This window comes from Mesoplodon densirostris, chromosome 1 (genome assembly GCF_025265405.1).
Source record: "Mesoplodon densirostris isolate mMesDen1 chromosome 1, mMesDen1 primary haplotype, whole genome shotgun sequence".
Lineage (NCBI taxonomy): Eukaryota > Metazoa > Chordata > Mammalia > Artiodactyla > Ziphiidae > Mesoplodon > Mesoplodon densirostris.
In genome coordinates, this window is record NC_082661.1 from 235,511,223 (window position 1) to 235,530,530 (window position 19,308).

Here is a 19,308-nt window from a genome sequence, read left to right on the forward strand (position 1 = left end):
CAGTACTATTATTCAGTCCACAGTTGTTCCAATAATATCCTTTATAGCTATTTTTTTCCTATTTTGTGATCCAGTCCATATTGTATATTGTATTTAGCTGGCATTTATCTTGTCTCCTTTTATCTGCAACAGTTCATCTACTTTTATTTTTCATGAGCTTAAGCTTTTTTGAAGCATGTGAGCCAGTTTTTCTACTGCCTACCATCTATTTCCTTGATTTTTGGTCTTTATTATTATTTCCTTCCTACGTCTTACTTTTAGTTTAATTTGCTCTTTTTCTGTTTTCTTAAGGTACAATCTTAGATTGTTGGTTTAAAATCTTCCTTCTATTCAAATATAAGCATTTAAAGCTATAAATTTCTCTCTAAGCTTTGCTTTAGGTGCATTGCACAAATATTGCTATGTTGTGTTTTCATTATCATTCAGTTCAAAATATTTTCTTTCTCTTGTGGTTTCTTCTTTTTCACATTAATTTTTTAGATGTGTTATTTAATTTCCAAATTTTGGGGGTTTCCTGCATATCTGTATGGATTGATTGTAATTAAATTCCACTGTGGTCATAGAACATTCTCTCTATGATTTTACTCTTTTAAAATTTATTGAGTCTTGTTTTATGGCACCAAATATGACCTGTTTTGCTAAATACATAATGTTCGTGTGAAAATAATATGTATTCTGCCATTATTAAGTTTCCTATTCCATAAATATTAGTCAGGGTGGCTGATGGTGTTCAGGTCTTCTATGTCTATGCCAGTTTTCTTTGTCTAGTTGTTCTTTCAGTTGCTATAAGAGTGGTGGTAAAGTCTCCAAAGATGATTGTGGAGTTGTCTGTTTCTCATTTTAATTCAGTCAGTGTTTGTTTCATTTATTTTGAAGCTCTATTACTGGAACCAACATATACATTTATGATTGTTACATATTCCTGATGAATTGATCGTTTTATCATTATGAAACATGTCTATCTTTGGTAATACTTAAAAAAAACACTATTTTATCAGATATTAGTAAAACCATGCCAACTTTCTTATGCCTACTCTTTGCATGGTGTACCTTTCTCCATCCATTTATTTTCCATCTATTTATACCTTTGGCTTTAAAGTGCATCTCTCATAGATAGAAGATAGTAGGGTCATTTAAAAAAAATATCCAGGTAATTCCCTGGTGGTCCAGCAGTTAAGACTTTGCGCTTTCATTGCCGAGGGCCCAGGTTCAATCCCTGGTTGGGGAACTAAGATACCGCAAGATGTGTGGCATGGCCAAAAAAAAATAAAAATTCCATTCTGACAATTTCTGCCTTTTAACTAAAATGTCTAGTCCAATAATATTTAATGCCATTATTGATGTGGTTGATTTTGTATCTACCTTCTTAGTTTCTTTGTTTTTCACTTCTTTCCTCTGTATTTTTTCTCTCCTCCTCTTTTCCTGCCTTTTTATTTATTATCTGAATATTTTAAAGAATTTCACTTTTATTTTCCTGGTAATTTTTTAGTTATACTTCTTTGCATTATACTTCTAGTGGTTGCCATGATTATAGTATATATATATATGGTATATATATTAAACTTTTCATGTTTCGCTTATAATTAATAATGTACTGCTTTTCTCTTAAAACATAGAAATTTTGTATCCTTTGTATCCATATTTCCCTTACCTCCCCCTTGTTCTTTTTTGTTTTTGTTTTTGCATTACACGGGCCTCTCACTGTTGTGGCCTCTCCCGTTGCGGAGCACGGGCTCCGGACGCGCAGGCTCAGCGGCCATGGCTCACGGGCCCAGCTGCTCTGTGGCATGTGGGATCTTCCCGGACCGGGGCACGAACCCGTGACCCCCGCATCGGCAGGCGGACTCGCAACCACTGCGCCACCAGGGAAGCCCCCCCCCCGCCTTGTTCTTTAATACACTTGTTTTATATATATTACATCTAGATACATTGTAAACCACAGAAATGATGTTCTAACATTTGCTTAAGCAGTTTTATGGTTTATAAAGAATTGAGATGAAAAGGCAAAAAGAAAAAAAAAAGGTTTGTGCATTTACCCAGGGAATTACCATTTCCTTCTCATTCTTTTCTGAACATCTATTTTTTCTGTCTGGTTTTATTTCCCTTCAGCTTGAGAACTTCCTTTAGCATTTCTTGTAGTTCAGGTCTGCTGGTGATGCATTCTCTTAGCTTTATCTGAAGATATCCATAATATCCTCTCTAATTCTTTTTTTTTTTTTTTTTGCGGTATGCGGGCCTCTCACTGCTGTGGCCTCTCCCGTTGCGGAGCACAGGCTCCGGACGCGCAGGCCCAACGGCCATGGCTCACGGGCCCAGCCGCTCCGCGGCATGCGGGATCCTCCCAGACCGGGGCACGAACCCGGCAGGCGGACTCTCAACCACTGCGCCACCAGGGAAGCCCTCTAATTCTTAAAGGATATTTTCACTGGATATAGAATTCTAGGTGGACAGTTTTCTTCTTTTTACCACAGTGTCCCACTCTCCTCTGGCCTTTACAGTTTCAGATGAGAAATCAGACATTAGTTGGATTGTTGTTCTCTGATAGTAATTTTTTTTTTCTCTCTTGCTGCTTTTGAGGTTACCCTTTTCTCTCTCCTTTTCTTCTGGTATTTTACTTACACATAAATTGGAATATTTAATATTTTCTTACAGGTCTGTGAAGCTCTTTGTCTTTAGTCTTTTTTTCTCTCTGTTCTTTACCTTGGATATTTTATATTGATTTAATTTAGTTTTACTTTACTCTTTCCTGTCATCTTCATTTGGCTACGTCCACCTAGTGAATATTTTCTTTGAAAAATTGTAGTTTTCCATTCTAGAATCCATTTGATTCATTTTTACTATGCTGAGATTTCCTGTTTTTTTCACCGAGATTTTTGATTCACTGAAAATATTTTGTTTTACTTAATTGAAGGTATTATCATAGTGTCTTTTAAATCCTTATCTGTTAGTTCCAATCCCTTGTTCATCTCAGAGCCAGACTAAATGGAGTTTCTTTTCCCTTGGGAATTCTGTTTCATTTTCTTGGTTCATTATATACCCAGTCATTTTGGACTGTATCCTGAATGTTTTGAACACTGAGATGTGAAGATCTGGATCCTGTTATTTTTCTCCAGTGAGTATTGCTCCCTTTGTTTTGGCCGATAAGTCTCCTGGCTGGACTTGCATTACAGACTGTTTCTTGGCTGGCAGCTCTGGTCTCAGTCCAGGTCTTTTGGCTTCAGGTGAGCTCAGTCGAGTCTGTTCTGTGCAGGTACCTTGAGCGGTTAGAGATGTGAGTAGACAGAGTTTGGGAATCCCCTCTCTGGGTCTTTCCTTTTCAGGATTCCCCTCTACCTTTTACTTCTGTGAGCTTAACTTTTCCCCAACTCAGAAGGACTAGTTTTCCCCTGGATGCTCGGGCAGCTACCGGGTGCACAGCATAGATAGGATGTAGTTTTAGGCGAAAAGCCAAGGAGATGGAAACTTGCTTGCATAGCTCCCTATCTCCCCTCCTCCAAGCAAGCAGGTGCTCTCCACCAGAGTCTCTTTACTCTTCAGTGCCTTCAATGAATTGCTTTTTAAATTGTGTTCCGCTTTTACAGTTGTTTACTGTGCAGGGTTGGGGAGGTTTAGTATAGGGTCTTAGTGCCTTAGTTCCAGAAGCAGAAACCTGTCCTTGGAAGCCTCCTGTTGTGGTTTTCCTCCTGCCCTGCTTGCCATCCCTTATACGCTTCCTTTGCTAGTTCCTCCCACGTCCAAATATTGGGGTGTCCTAGAGCTCAGTCTACAAACCTCTCTCTTCTATCTACATCAACTTTCTAGATCAGAGGTCAAGCCAAATCCATGCCTAGCCATTTATGTATTGCCTGTGTCTGCTTTGGGGCTATAACAGCAGAGTTGAGTAGTTATAACAGAGACCTTACAGCTCACAGAGCCTAAAATGTTTGCTCTTTGGCCCTTTATAGAAAATGTTTGTTGACCCCTGTTCTAGGTGATCTTATCCAATCCAAGGGATTTAAGTGTCGCCTACACACTGATGACTTCTAAATTTCTTATCCCCAGCTTCAAGCTTTCTTCTGGACTCAGGCTCATATATCCAAGAGCCTAGTAACCTTATCCACATAAACCTTAATATGTCCTACACTAAACGTTAGCTATTTTCTCTATGTTGTGCTCCACCCCCAGTCTTGCCCAGGTCTATTAACAGCAATTCCACCTTTACAGGTGTTTGGGCCAAAAACCTCTATAGTTGTCCTTCACCTCTTTTTCCCATCTTTCACATCTGTCTGTAAGGCATTCCAATTGGTTCTACCTTCAGAATATGCCTAGAATCTAACCACTGCTTACCTCCTCAGCCACTGTCACCTTACTCCAGGCTACCATTATCTCTTGCTCAGATTATTCCATTAAATTGTTCTTCTTGCTTCTGCCTTTGCTCACTTATAGTTTAATGCAACACAGCAGGAAAAAAGTGATCCTTTTCAAACATAAATCAGGTCATCTCACTCTTACATTCAAACCTTCAAGTGGCTTCTCATTTCACTAAGAATAAAATCCAAAGTTCTTATTATGGTCTTTAAAGCTGCACATGTTCTTGCGCTTCACTGCCTCCCTGACATTTCCTTCTGTTCTCCTCTGGCCCTCAAGCTGCGTGGCCTTCTTGTTGTTCCTTGAAAAGCTGAGCATGTTCCCACCTCCTCGTTTTTGTATTTACTATTTCTTCTGCCTGGGATTCTGGACTCCCGGATATCTTTATGGCTCACTCCCTCACTTTATTCAGGTCTCACAAAAATACGATACCTCTTCTGAGGTTTTCCCTGACTACCTTATTTAAAGCAGCACATTCATGAACACATGCCCATTAGCATTTATGACTGTATAACATGTGTATTTATTTATTTGTTTTCCCCAACTAGGATATGAGCTCTATGAGGGTAGGGAGTTTTGTCTGTTTTGTTCACCACTCTATCCTGAGTATCTGATTGTGCCTGGCACATGAGAGAGCTCAATAAATTAGTAGAACTGATGAATGTATGAATGAATAATCACCATTCTACCCAAATTGTTTTAGTTGCAGTTTCTAGAATATACTAGACTCTTTCTATTCTGCTCCTGTTATCCCTTCTATTTAGAATCTCTCCTTTACTGTGTCCCCATCTGTCATCCTATAATATTCAGCTTAAATATCACCTCTGATTAAGTCTTCCCTCTGAGTGCTTACCATGTTAAGTGCTTCCCTCTGGTGCTCACCACACTGTACTGTAATTATTTTTTACCAATACTTCTAGTTCCTAGAAGCCTAAGATCTGATTTCTATTTCTATTTCATCCCATGCATACTGCATAGAAGATAGTAAATACCTGTTGAATCACCAGCTATTTTTAGGAGGAAGAAAGTAAGAGCATATCTTACAATTTGGAAGAGTGATGATTATTTAGATAGCTAGATCTTAATCTTCCTAATTGGATTAGAGACCAAATACCTAGTGTCTGTACATCTCTTAACCACAAGGAGCAGAAACTTAACTCCAGTAGCCTCAACTCAGTAGCTGGGTATATATTGTAAGGAGTCAGTGGCAGTGAGCAAAATAGGGATCTCAAAAGAAGCCAAGATGCTGAGACCCTTCAATGGAAAAAGGGAAGTCTCTTCAACAGATGGCGCTGGGAAAACTGGATATCAACATGCAAGTTGGACCCTGTCTTATACCATACACAAAACCAGCTCCAGAATGTATCTAAGACCTAAATGTAAGACCTATAACTATAAAACTCTTAGAAGAAAAGCTTATGATAGTGGATTTGGCAAAGATTTCCTGAATATGACATCAAAAGCACCGGCAACAAAAGTAAAAATAGACAAATTAGGGGCTTCCCTGGTGGCGCAGTGGTTGGGAGTCCGCCTGCCGATTCAGGGGACGCGGGTTCGTGCCCCGGTCTGGGAGGATCCCACATGCCACGGAGCGGCTGGGCCCGTGAGCCATGGCCGCTGGGCCTGCGCGTCCAGAGCCTTTGCTCCGCGGCGGGAGAGGCCACAGCAGTGGGAGGCCTGCGTACCGCAAAAAAAAAAAAAAAAAAAAGAAAGAAAGGAAATTTTGACACATGTCCAACATGGATGAATCTTGAGGACATTATGTAAAATGAGATAAGCCAGTCATTAAAAAGTCAAATACTATATGATTCCATTGGTATGAGGTATTCAGAACAGTCAAATTCATAGAAATAGAAAGTAGAATGATGCTTGCCAAGGGCTCTGGGGGAGTGGGGGAGGGGAATGGAGAGTTGTTGTTTAATGGGTATAGAGTTTCAGTTTTGCAAGATGAAGAAGTTCTGGAGATTGCACAGCAATGAGAATACTATACGTAACACTACTGAACTATACATTTAGAAATGGTTAAGATGGTAAATTTTACGTTACACGTTTTTTACCATAATAAAAAAAATAAGATTTTCATAAGGTCATAATTTAGAAACAGAGGAGGATCTAGATACAGATAACACTTTGTCAACAAACTTTGACAAGTTTGATAACACGTGTCAAGTAGAGTTTGTGAATTTTTAAGCTGTGACTTTTCATCAGAATAATTCTATTCTTTGCTCTTCTTGTGCTTTCACTTGTCTTCCCAGTACCCTAGTTGACTGATTCGCTTAGCATCCCCAACTCACACCTTCAGAAAGAGTCTGATTAGCTCAGGAAACTCCTCTTTCCTCTGTTGAGCAATGGTTTTCTAACCCGGCCTTATCTTGAAACCTGTAGCTTGCAAGGCCTTGTGTCAGGGGTTCTTCTTTGGTTCAATCAGGGGACACCCCTTAACTGGGGACTGTGAAAGAGACAGTTTCTCTGAGTAGAGATCAGTGAAAGTCTGTAAATATATGCATAAAAGTAGCCAGATATAATTTAAATGACATTTCAAATCCTTTTAAGGTAGATACTGCTTTAGAATAATAATAAGGAAGATATAGTGGATGCTGTGGTGAGGGGCTCAGTTACCTCCTTTAGGACCAGGGCTGTCCTTCCAGGAGTGATGCCTGCTGAGGGCTCATAGCTGAGTCTCCCCAGGAATTGCCTCTGCCAAAGAGTACTGCCTTGTCCACGATTATACCCCTATCCAGGGGATAGCCTGCATCTAATAACCAGGGGTAGGGATGCTGGGGTACAGAGGCCTGGCCCCCTTCCCTTAATTTGGAACAACTTTAAAGAGCCACCTCAGCTTCAGTGCTCCATGTACGATTGGCCGAGGCCTATGATGTAACAACAGCATTGCAGCTCCGTCCAGTCTTACTACCCTCACTCACTGCATTCAGAGACTCTTCCCCCAGAATCCAATCTAAAGCAGAGAAGTTTTTGTTTTCCCCTCTTGAACTTTTGAAATCTTCTCTCTGAAAATTTTTTTTTAATCTTCAAGTCTTACATGAGATGTTCAGTTTATTGATTCCCTCACTAGTTCCGAGCCTGTGGTAAGGTGAACTCTGAAATACGGCATTTTTTAAGCCAGTATTTTTTTAATAAGATATTTAGGAATGCAAGGAAATAACTGAGCTTTCTGGGAAATGTTTTAAGTGATATTAACAGGGTTTTGCCTTATTATAAAAGTTCTCTTTTCATTGGCTTAACCAAGTTCAGTTTGATATTTTAGTCTTTTATTAAAACTGTCTCCATATAATTAAAGTACATTGATTTTGAGATACTTGGTAATTCACTTTTTTTGTTTTGCTATTTCGACATTTCCCCTTGGTTTGTTTTACTGCAGTGATATCCATAAGAAGTAACGAATGTGTGACTACATGCTTAACGGGTGGGACAAGGGAGAGAGTGAGGGTGGAACATAAGTGTGTAATGATCATTTTAACACCTTCATAACTACAGATCAGACTTTTGATGTAGCTCGTATCCTTTCCATTCAGAAAACATTTATTGAGGACCCTGGGCTAATCTCTAATGATACAGAGATGTCTATGACTGTCTCTGTCCTCAAGGACCTGACTTTCCTGAAAGGGAATGTATTCATTTATTTGTTTAGATTTGTATTCTGTTGCCCTGGGAATACAAAGATGTAGAGGTAGTCTATTAAATTTTGTGTCAGACATTAGAAACATTACTATGTATAAAATTTGTCATGGTAAAGAAAAAGAGGTTTGTATAAGGCATAGAAGTGTAATATAAATGTGGATCTATGGGAAGCAGAACATTTCTAGAGCTGCCAGGAAATAGAAATCTGGCCTAGGAAGACCGTAGGGTTTATGCCATCTATAACTATTCCAAAAGGTTTGGTTTTAGAGGATCCAAAAGAGGGGCAGATACTTACTGTTCTAGGTATGTACTGAAGAGTCCAGTCAGTCTCCCAAAGTGAGTCAGTGGTACTTTCCCCCAGAGCAGTGCCTATCTTATCTTTTTTTTTTCTTAATATTCTCTAGAATCTAGTAGAGTGCCTTGCACGTAACAAGTTTCACTAAATGTTGGTTAAATTTGTCTATACCAGTGTTTTTCAAAGTGTGGTCTGTAAATGGACTTGAGGATATGGGGAGGGGGAAGGGTAAGCTGTGACAAAACGAAAGAGAGGCATGGACATATATACAGTACCAAACGTAAGGTAGATAGCTAGTGGGAAGCAGTCGCATAGGACAGGGAGATAGCTCCATGCTTTGTGACCGCCTGGAGGGGTGGGATAGGGAGGGTGGGAGGGAGACGCAAGAGGGAGGGGATATGGGAACATATGTATATGTATCACTGATTCATTTTGTTATACAGCAGAAACTAACACACCATTGTTAAGCAATTATACTCCAATAAAGATGTAAAAAAAAAAAAAAGTGTGATCTGTAGATCCAAGAATCTTTCAGGCAGCCTGTAAAGTCAAAACTATTTTCAATAATACTAAGACATTATTTGCATTTTTTGATTTTTGTGTCATTTGTACTATTTACAAGGTAAGGATATTGCCCCCTGATACCTACAATAAGATCAAGAAATCTAAGTTGAATGCAGTTTTAAAGTCCAGATGTGTTTTTTATTATATTGGTATCATGTTTATTTCATAAGGATTAGGTAGGTTGTAATTTTTTTTTTTTTTTGCAGTACGCAGGCCTCTCACTGTTGTGGGCTCTCCCATTGCGGAGCACAGGCTCTGGACGCGCAGGCTCAGTGGCCATGGCTCATGGGCCCAGCCACTCCGCGGCGTGTGGGGTCTTCCCGGACCGGGGCACGAACCTGTGTCCCCTGCATCGGCAGGCAGACTCTCAACCCCTGCGCCACCGGGGAAGCCCAGTTGTAATTATTTTTAAAAAGGGCTATAATGGTGGCTTTTAAGTGCTATAAACATGAATATAGTCTTTTGAATATTTGCCTTTTATGATTTGGTGCTATTTATGACTATTTCTTTCCTCCTTTTTTTTAGGAGTGTACTATGGCTCAAGAATCTCCAAAAAATTCAGCAGCAGAAATTCCAGTGACTAGTAATGGAGAAGTTGATGACTCTCATGAACATGGCTTTAATAGGGTAAGAACACTTTTCTGTCTCTTAATACAAAGAACCATGATAAGCCCTTAAAGCTGAGACAAAAGTAATAAGAGTTTAATATAGGAATATGCTCTTAGATTGGCTGAAATGCCAGGAATCCAGTGTTATTATGGAGGAATGACTAGGTGGGTCATGTTAGTGATTTGTCAAGATTAAGCTCCAGGCCAGTAAAGCATTTAGGCTTTGATGTTACTATCTGCAATTTTATTACATGACCAGAACAAGAGTATATCTGATGATTTTGGCATATAACTTTATAGAAAATGACTTCATTTTACTTGTGATAAGAAAAAATATTAACTATAGATTATCCTTTAAAGAATTGGTACTATCTTATCTCTTTTCTTAGTACATAATTCCTTAGTACACAATTCCTCAGTAGGCTTCTCGTGACTTTGCCGTTACTTTCTAAAATGGCATATTTGACTCAGTGGAAAATGAAACCTGGGGTGTGTTTAATTTTGATCTGCTGCGCATTTGAAATTGACATTTAATGCATTTTAATGGAAGCATCATGGGTTTAGAGATAATGTGGGTTCAAATTTCAGCTGTGCCACTCCTAGCAGTGTAACCTTGGGCAGATACTCACTTAATCTCTTCTCGTTGTTGTTTTCTAACCTCTTTAAGGGAGATCTTATTTTCATGGGCATATTAATATTAAATGAGATTTAAATAAGTTATATGCCTAATATAGTCCTAGAAATGTTTTTTGTTTGTTTGTTTGTTTGTTTGTTTGTTTGCTGTACGCGGGCCTCTCACTGCTGTGGCCTCTCCCGTTGCGGAGCACAGGCTCCGGACACACAGGCTCCGCGGCCATGGCTCGCGGGCCCAGCCTCTCCGCGGCACGTGGGATCTTCCGGGATCGGGGCACAAACCCGTGTCCCCTGCATCGGCAGGCGGACTCTCAACCACTGCGCCACCAGGGAAGCCCAGTCCTAGAAATGTTAATGATGGTTATCATTTCTGGAGATACTTGAATTAAACATCCCTTTTTATGACCTTTGATACATGTGTACAACTTTAAATAACTTTAAAAATATAGTTTCATATTCTTGAAAAAGTATTGGTTGAAGGATACTACTTGAATTATTTTACAGCTTACATAGGACTCTTTTTACTTCATATGTTTTAAGAATAAAATTCTTTATTTTAGTTTAACAGAAGGTGATATTTTAGATCAGGATTTCTCATTCTCAGCCTTGTCTACATTTGGGGCCAGGTAAATTCCTGAGTGGAGGGTCCAGTAGCACCCTCCAGTTGTGACGAGCAAAAATGTCTCCAGATATTGCCACATGTCAAGGGTAGGGAAAAACGTGCCTCTGGTTGAAAACTACTGTTTTAGAGAGATCATTTTAATGGATTTTTAGAAAATTCCACTGAAGTTCACTTATTTTTGACTCAGCAGTCCTTTGGAAGAAACAAATGTGTTTTCAAGTTTGGGATATGTTTATTTTAATTGCAAGTGTTTTAACTCAGTTTCTAAGCATCCATGGCCCAGTATAGGGTGACTGACAGAAGAAAGACTTAAATTCTGAGCGCTCAAAGGAAATTTTCACTTTCTGGTATTTGAAAACACTAAGACACACTTGGATATTAAGGAGACTCAAGTTACCATCATTAGACAGTCTACCAGTTACTTTATAAACTTCTATTAATTCAAATAATTTGTTATACCAGGATTTTAGTTAATGATTGCTTCATCTTATTTTTGGTAACAGCTCCTTTTTGTGAATTTATTATGCAAACATTTATTGAATGTCTGTTGTATACCAGGCACTGGGGATATCACCACGACAAAAATGACAGAAATACCTGCCACCAGGGAGTTGACACTCTAATAGACAGTCTAATGAAACCTTTGAGAAAAATGCAACACATACAAAATGCTGCATTATTTTGGGGATCCACCTGCCATCTTCCATCTTAAGCCTTAAGCCTGTTCTTTTTTTTTTTTTTTTGAGCTATAGCTTATACATAGTAAAAAGCACAAATATTTTAAGTGTAAAGCTCAACAGAACCACTACCCACATCAAGAAGTAGAACATTTTGAGGTCCTGCCTTACCTGGCTCCCTCTTGCCCTGTTCTAAGCAATATACCTCCCTCCCTTCCAGGGTAATTACTGCTATAATTCTGTTGTCATTGATTGCTTTTGATTCTTCCTGAACTGCATATAAATGGAATCATACAGTGTGTACTCTTTTCTGACTGGCTTTCACTCAACATTATGTCTATAATATTGTTGTTGTTGCTTTGGCAGTATTTAATTCTTTTTCATTGTAATATAGTTTTCCATTGTGTCAATACACCACGATTTGTATATCCATTCTTCAGTTGATGGATACCTAGGTTGTTTCCAGCCTGTGCCTATTATGAATAAAGCTGCTGTGACCATTATTATACAGGTCTTTTGGTGTACATAATCACCTATTTCTGTTGAGTATATGCCCTGAGTGAAATTGCCAAGTCATGATGATGTTTGGGTTTGGTAGGTATTGTCACCTAGTTTGCCGAGTGATCAAACCAGCTGACAATCCTCACAGCAGTGAATAAGTATTGTAGTTATTCCACATCATTACCAATTTTTGGTATTGTCATACTTTAAAATCTTAGCCATTCTGATAGAATCATAATGGTTATCTTATTGTGGTTTTAACATGCATCTCCCTGATAACTAATGATGTTGAGCATATTTTCAGACTATTATTGACCATTTGAATATTATCTTTTATGAAGTATCTTTTCAAGTCCTTTGCCCATTTTTCTATTAAGTATATGCCTTTTTCTAATTCATTTGTAGGAGTTCTTTATATGTTCTGGGTATAAGTCATTTGTATGGATGTGTGTATTGCAGATGTTTACCTCCAGTCTGGACCTTGCTTTTGTACTCTATTAGTGGTATCTTTAGATGAGCAAAAGTTAATTTTAATGAAGTCCAATTTATTAGTGTTTCTTTCCCTTTAATGATTTTTGTGACCCTTCTTAGAAATCTTTGCCTATCCCAGTATCATGAAGATACTCTATCTTCTTCTAAAAGTTTTACTGTTTTACTTCTTACACATAGGTCTGTGATTCACCTTGAATTTTGTGTATGGCATGATGTAGGAGTCAAGTTTCATTTTCTTTTCTCATATGCATGTGATTTTCATCATTTGTTGAAAAAACTATCCTTTCTCCACATAGGGGCCATTGCTGTTAATCAGGTGATCGTATATGTGTGGCTCTGCTACTGGGCTGTTTTATTTCTTGGTCTTTTTGTCTATCCTTGCAATTATACCACACTATCTTACCTACTTACTTATTAGAGTAATTAAGTCTGGAGCAAATACTAGCTTCAACCGTGATACCTAGTAGTTAATTCCGCCAGCTTCATTCTTCTGCAGGGTTGCTTTGTACCTTAAACCTATTCATGAGGCTTTAGTTAAGAACCTTTATTGCCTTTGAGTAGTACTGAAAAGTTTTTAATCCTTTCAAATTTTAACTTTAGAATAGAGTCTTATTAGAGTGAAGTGAATTAAATCATTATATATCTGTATAAGTTCTTTGCTTAGGCAGTCAAAGCCAGTTAACTTGCTGCTTTGTAAGTTTACTTCTTATTTAATGTTTAATTCTCTTTCTGGAGATTCCCCTGTAGTGTTATTTCATTTTCTGTGGTGGGGGGGGGCGGTAAAGAAGGAAAAAAGGAAATGTTGTCCTGAGCTCTCCTCTTACTGGATGTGAACTTTACCAGTAGGCAAGACTCCTTAGAATCAATAATCCACTTCAAACAGTACACCCCACTTTACCTCCCTAAAGAAATTCAACATCATAAAAGTTGTTTCTCTTTGTAGCTGCTCTTATGAACAATATATATCATGAGAGTCTCTTACATATTTAACATTCTTTAAAATAAAACTTGGCTATGTGATCCCTTTTACTATGAGTGAAAACAGTATTTCAAAAGCATCTTTTGACTCTTTTAAATAAATTACACTGAAGACTGTTAGGCATATATTTACCTACATTTTGGCATACCCCTTTATTTTCCTGAGCAATAAAAGGGAAATTGTATTTAACGTCATATTCATATTTCTCTTTTAATATAGATAAAAGTTCATAAGGAAATTGTGAATAACGTACTGCTTAGCATTATATAGACTAGTAAAGAGATTTCATGAGAAACTAGCTCATAACTAAGGGTATTTTACTAATATACATCTTTTATACATATTTGATGTTTAAAATCATACAATACACAACATTGTAAATCAACTATACTTCAATAAAAAAATATTGAAAAAATGAAATAAAATAAAATCATATAATGGCTTTTATTTAATGCATACTGCATAATGCACTTTAAAAATTATAAAGTCTTGTATGAAATTAAGATGATGGCTTATTAAGTTGTCATAACTTGGCTGGCCAGTTGGCGTCACTGTGGCCCAGGCAGTGAAATTGTAAATGATTCTGTTCTCCTTTCTGTGTCTCACTGCCGATGTTTCATTTTTCATTTAATTTCCCTTCTTAGTCTCCTACTATGAGAGGCTCTGGTGGACTTTAACTCAACATTCACATTGAAATAGAGAATGTAATGGGAGAATTTGTCCTAGAAATTCCCTGGCAGCAGCTTAACATGTGTTAATGTTTCAAGGTTTGTTACTTTTTTTATTAAGATGAGGGGCAACAGCTATATGTAGAGAGGATAGGATAATAATCTTAGTATTATCGCAGTTCTTTACAGCAAAAATATTTTTGCTTCTAAATAAAAAGTAATTGTTAGTTTTTAAAGAGTAGTAAAGTTTAATCTCTAAAGAATACAAATTACTCTTTTACTTATAAACCACATATTATTTATAATTTATTCTGTTATAGTGCTGGTCAAAATATTAGATTAGAAATGTGCAATTTGTACCATGAGTTAAAGAAGTGAATATTAGCTCCTTGTGAATTAAGTTGAAACTTCTTGTGAATTAAGTTATATTTGGCAGATTTAGAAAAATTACCTTAGTAAATATAGCTAAAATAAAACTTTTCCTGTGGTAGGCCCAAAACTAAAATTCATAATTTAGGTTTTTCCACCTATAGACCTTTTCTCTAGAAAAACCTGTATATACACAAAGCTACCAAATCTTGTGTTAAATTTGAAGGAGTTTAGGATCCCTTGAACCTTGCAGGTGGATCCTTAGGTTCCCTGTGTTTTAAATACTCCTGATCTACAAGTTTTGAGTTAAATCACAGGATTTTAATCCAGTAGGAATACCTTGAAGATCCCTGTGTCTCACTACTTTATTTTACAACTGAGGAAAAGGGGCCCTGAGGTTGTGATGGAATTACCCATATTAACTTGCTGTACCAAAAGCTTATGTGATTGACTGTAAGTACAGTGTGGGCAAGAATGCTCATTCATTACCTTATCTCCAGGGCCTGGCAGCATTGCTGGCACATAATAGATAATCAGGCTTTCATTAAATGTTTAGTGAATGAATGAACAAATGTTAGAACCAGGACTAGAAACACGGTTTCTAGACTTCTATGGCACAACAGGAAGAGATATTATACTCTTAGACTTGACACATCTTTTGCCCTTAATTTTCCACATGCATCATGGTCATCATTGTTGTAGTTGTTGTTGGAAGTTTTATTGTTTTGAAAGTTTTTATTGTTATTTTTCTTTTACTCTTTAATTCTTTTGTTAAACTAAGTAGTTTCTCCATTCCCCTTTACTTATTAGTCTGGATAACATACTTTAGCAGTCTAAAGAAGACTTGGGAAAGAATATAAGAATAGAAATTATAAGAACCCTTTTTAGAACATATTTCCTCTCCTCACCTTAATGTCATAACTGTCCATTTATTTATCTGCTTTTCCCAAGAGCTTGGAATCACTCTGTTTAGGGCAGAGACGGTATGTGCGCACTGCACAGCTTATGGTTCACAGTAGTTGTTCAGTGAAAGAATGAGTTTCATTATGACTTAAATTTAACATAATTTCTACTTCAGCCATCCTATCCTAGAGTTTGAGTAGCATCTGATGACAGTTTTTCCCCATATTATATGGTGATACAATATAATGCTTCTGCGTTGTCTGAAAAATTTAGTAGCTCTGTCATTGGCAGCATTGATTTGATGAGGGCTTTTTCCTAAGGCCAGTTTTTACCGGATGTATATCTTAGATCCTTTTAAAGGTATGGCAGATGTTTTTCAGGGGTTGTTTAATCCATGCAAATCTAAATTCATTTTAATATTTACTTATTTTAAGTATAGAATATATTATTAGCACTATTACCACAAATTAAGTTTTAAAATGTATGTTTATTATATATACATCTATTAAATTAACTCTGGATTCATATTCCTGTTGAAAATTGTGAATAAGTATAATTTTTAATGAAAAGTTGAAGCCATATGTATCTTAATTATAGTTTTTAGATTGCACCTTTATAAACAAATGCTATCATGGATAAGTGTTTTACTATTTAGGAGAAATTGTTTTGAATGTAGTTATATACAAACATTTCCATAGTGATAGTCTTTGAAGGAATTCAGCATTTCCTTGATGCAAATTGGTACATCTTAACTTCAGTACTACTTAGAATCTAGACTTTAGTCTAAGATGCAGGGATTGGGGTGGAATCAAGAGAATAGACAGTAAACTGCCAGAAGATAGTGATGCTTTAAGTTCTTGTTAAATGTTTGTTGAGTGAATGCAAGGGAACTGGGGAGAGAGAGAGAGAGAAATGAGATTGAGATTGTGTGTGTGTGTTGATAAAATGACGAAAATAGGTAAGTCAGGAGATTTGCTGTCTTGATCAACTGGAGTAACAGATATGGGAGGAGATTGTGATCATAAAATAAGTTATTAGATTTAAGATTCCAGAAGTGTTGCTTCCTGAGCTGTGACAAGATCCAAAGAGTGGCCATGGGAGTTCCAGTTGCTTAAGTAGAATTGGGCATGAAAGGTGAAAGGCATTAGAGATGAAGAAGTTAATGAAATCTGAGACTAAAATGTAGGTTGGGATGTACTGTATTAGTTGAATATATCTTTTATCTGCCGTCACACTCTTTTGGCCCCTTGTCCAACTACAGATCACCAAATCTGAATGAAACTACCAACCTTAGGCTTCCTACAAGCATACTGAGGGGGAAAAAATCATACATCTTTATAGATGGTTATTACTACAACCCATCATTCTGCGTCAACATAGGTAGGCAGGCTCATGCAATAGATTTTATTTCATTTTAAGTATTTCACAGTTTGTATTTAAAAAAAATAAAGCAACAGACTACATACCGTGCCATTAGTAGAGTATGTTTTTGATGAGCTGTAAAACTCAGCTTAGGGCTTCCCTGGCGGCGCAGTGGTTGAGAGTCCGCCTGCCGATGCAGGGGACACGGGTTCGTGCCCTGGTCCGGGAAGATCCCACATGCCACGGAGCGGCTGGGCCCGTGAGCCATGGCCGCTGAGCCCGCGCGTATGGAGCCTGTGCTCCACAACGGGAGAGGCCACAACAGCGAGAGGCCCGCGTACCGCAAAAAAAAAAAAAAAAAAAAAAAACCTCAGCTTAGACACCTTACATATCACTTTGGAAGTAATTGCAAACTGAACGTAGAGTCATTCCCTGAAAGCGTGCCCAATGACATGCAAAATGTTAGGAACACCCAGGATAATGGTAAAAGTTGGGGATAGAGCAGAAGACCTGGATATGCCAAAGCCCTCATTATTGAGGGGACTGACCGGAAAGAAGGTGGGTGACGGAGGGTCGGTAGGTGGGGCGGCCCGCAAGGGCAGTGAGGGGTGGGAATCAGCACTGCACACTACAGCAGAGTTCCTCAGAGTGTCGACAGAGGGTTACCTACATCAGAGTCACCTCACTTACGTGTTTGAAATTCTGACTCCTGGGCTCCACACTTCAACTTAACCAGAATTACAATAGGCAGCTAAGAAGAACCTGCATTTTTAGTAGTTTTCTCAAGTGATTCTTACCCAAGCCAAAGTTTGAGAACTGGAAGTTAGGAAGTGGAGAGCTGAGAAAACGCTGACCCTCCCTCTACCCGCTTGATAAGCAACGTTAGAGAATAGTCCACTTTGACTCAAGATAATTGTAGAGTGTCAGAGAGGCCACCGTGAGGAGGTTAAGGATGTTGCAGTATGCTTACAGCAGAATTAGGAATGTGGAGGTCTGTTGAATAACAGCTTTGCTTCTGGCAGAGACTCCTTATAAGCAGCTAACTGTTAAAACAACAAAAGGGGGTTTTAAATTACCAAAGTTTATAGAATATTTAACATAAAATTTTCAATTTGTTTCTTTTAAAATTATATTGTGTAAATGCTATGGAAGGTTTTATCCATTTTGAAGAATGAGAGAAGGTGTTTAAATTGAGAAAATTAAATGAAGTGTTAGTATTATATCTGCTAAATACTAGGAGTACCAAAGAAGAACAAAATAGATGGTCTTAGGGAGCTTACCATCTTCAGGAGAGAGAATGTAGACAAATAATGTCAATGCTGTGTGAGAAGTGATATGCTAAGCCCGGTATAGCATGGGCTGATAACGGGTACGAACAAGTATGGGAAGATTACCTGAGGAAGTGCTATCCAAGCTGAATCTAAAGGATGAGCCAACCCGATGAGGAAGAGTAAAGAATGGTCCCATCAGAGGCAACTAGAAAGACCTGAAAAAGGTGCGAGACCATAGAATTGAAAATTCACTATTGTTGGAGTGGGGAACGTGGGGGCAGATGTGTGAGAAATGAGGTTGGAGGGTAAGTAGGGCCAAGGTCCTGTAAAACCTCAAAACCGTGTGGAGGAGTTTGGACTTCACCTAAAAAGCAGTGGAGGACCACTAAATGAGTAAAAACTCAAGTGCCTCATCACATTCGCATTTTAGAAAGTTGTCTCCGCCTGCTGTACAAAGAATGAACTTCAGGGCTGACAAGACTAGAGACAAGGGAGACAGGTCACCCTGGGAAGAAGGGAAGTGAGACTTCGGACTTTGCTCTTGTAGGGAAACTAGAGCCAGGAAAGAACACCAAGCCATTTTTAAAGATGCAGATAGGAGGAGAACTGGGAAAATATAGTGTAAGGAAACTAGGGAGAAGAGAGTTCATGTAGTTTGTGGAATGCTTGGAGAATCCTTACAGATGGTTGGTGGTTACAATGCATGCTTTGCGAATTCCTCCTTTTTTTTTTTTTGCGATACGTGGGCCTCTCACTGTTGTGGCCTCTCCTGTTGCGGAGCACAGGCTCCGGACGCACAGGCTCAGCGGCCATGGCTCACGGGCCCAGCCACTCCACGGCATGTGGGATCTTCCCAGACCGGGGCACGAACCCGTGTCCCCTGCATCGGCAGGCAGACTCTCAACCACTGCGCCACCAGGGAAGCCTGGGAATTCCTCCTTTTAAAAAGATTTCTTCTCCTCTCTCTGAGTAAAAGGGGAGAATTCATTAATAAATCTCTAGTTCTTTTTTTTTTTAACATCTTTATTGGAGTATAATTGCTTTACAGTGGTGTGTTAGTTTCTGCTTTATAACAAAGTGAATCAGCTATACATATATCCCCATATCTCCTCCCTCTTGTGTCTCCCTCCCTCCCTCCCTAGCCCACCCCTCTAGGTGGTCACAAAGCACCAAGCTTAAAATCTCTAGTTCTGCTTATATACTGTAGTGTTGTGCATCTTATTGAGCATGTATATTTTCTCTTTATTAATTAATTAATTTTATTTTTGGCTGCGTTGGGTCCTCATTGCTGCGCGCAGGCTTTCTTTTAGTTGCAGCGAGTGGGGGCTACTCTTCATTGCGGTGGGCGGGCTTCTCATTGCGGTGGCTTCTCTTGTGG

The 19,308-nt window shown here is 38.4% G+C and overlaps 1 protein-coding gene across 7 annotated transcripts in view; it reads left to right on the forward strand.

Moving 5' to 3' along the window:
• Positions 1-19,308, forward strand: part of ARFIP1 (ADP ribosylation factor interacting protein 1) — a 127,573-nt gene that overhangs the window by 34,301 nt on the left and 73,964 nt on the right. For all 7 annotated transcript variants that reach the window (XM_060116444.1, XM_060116491.1, XM_060116466.1 and 4 more), the window contains one exon: positions 9,371-9,472. In XM_060116444.1, coding sequence (XP_059972427.1) covers positions 9,371-9,472 — 102 coding nt within the window. The remainder of the gene's footprint in view (positions 1-9,370; positions 9,473-19,308) is intronic.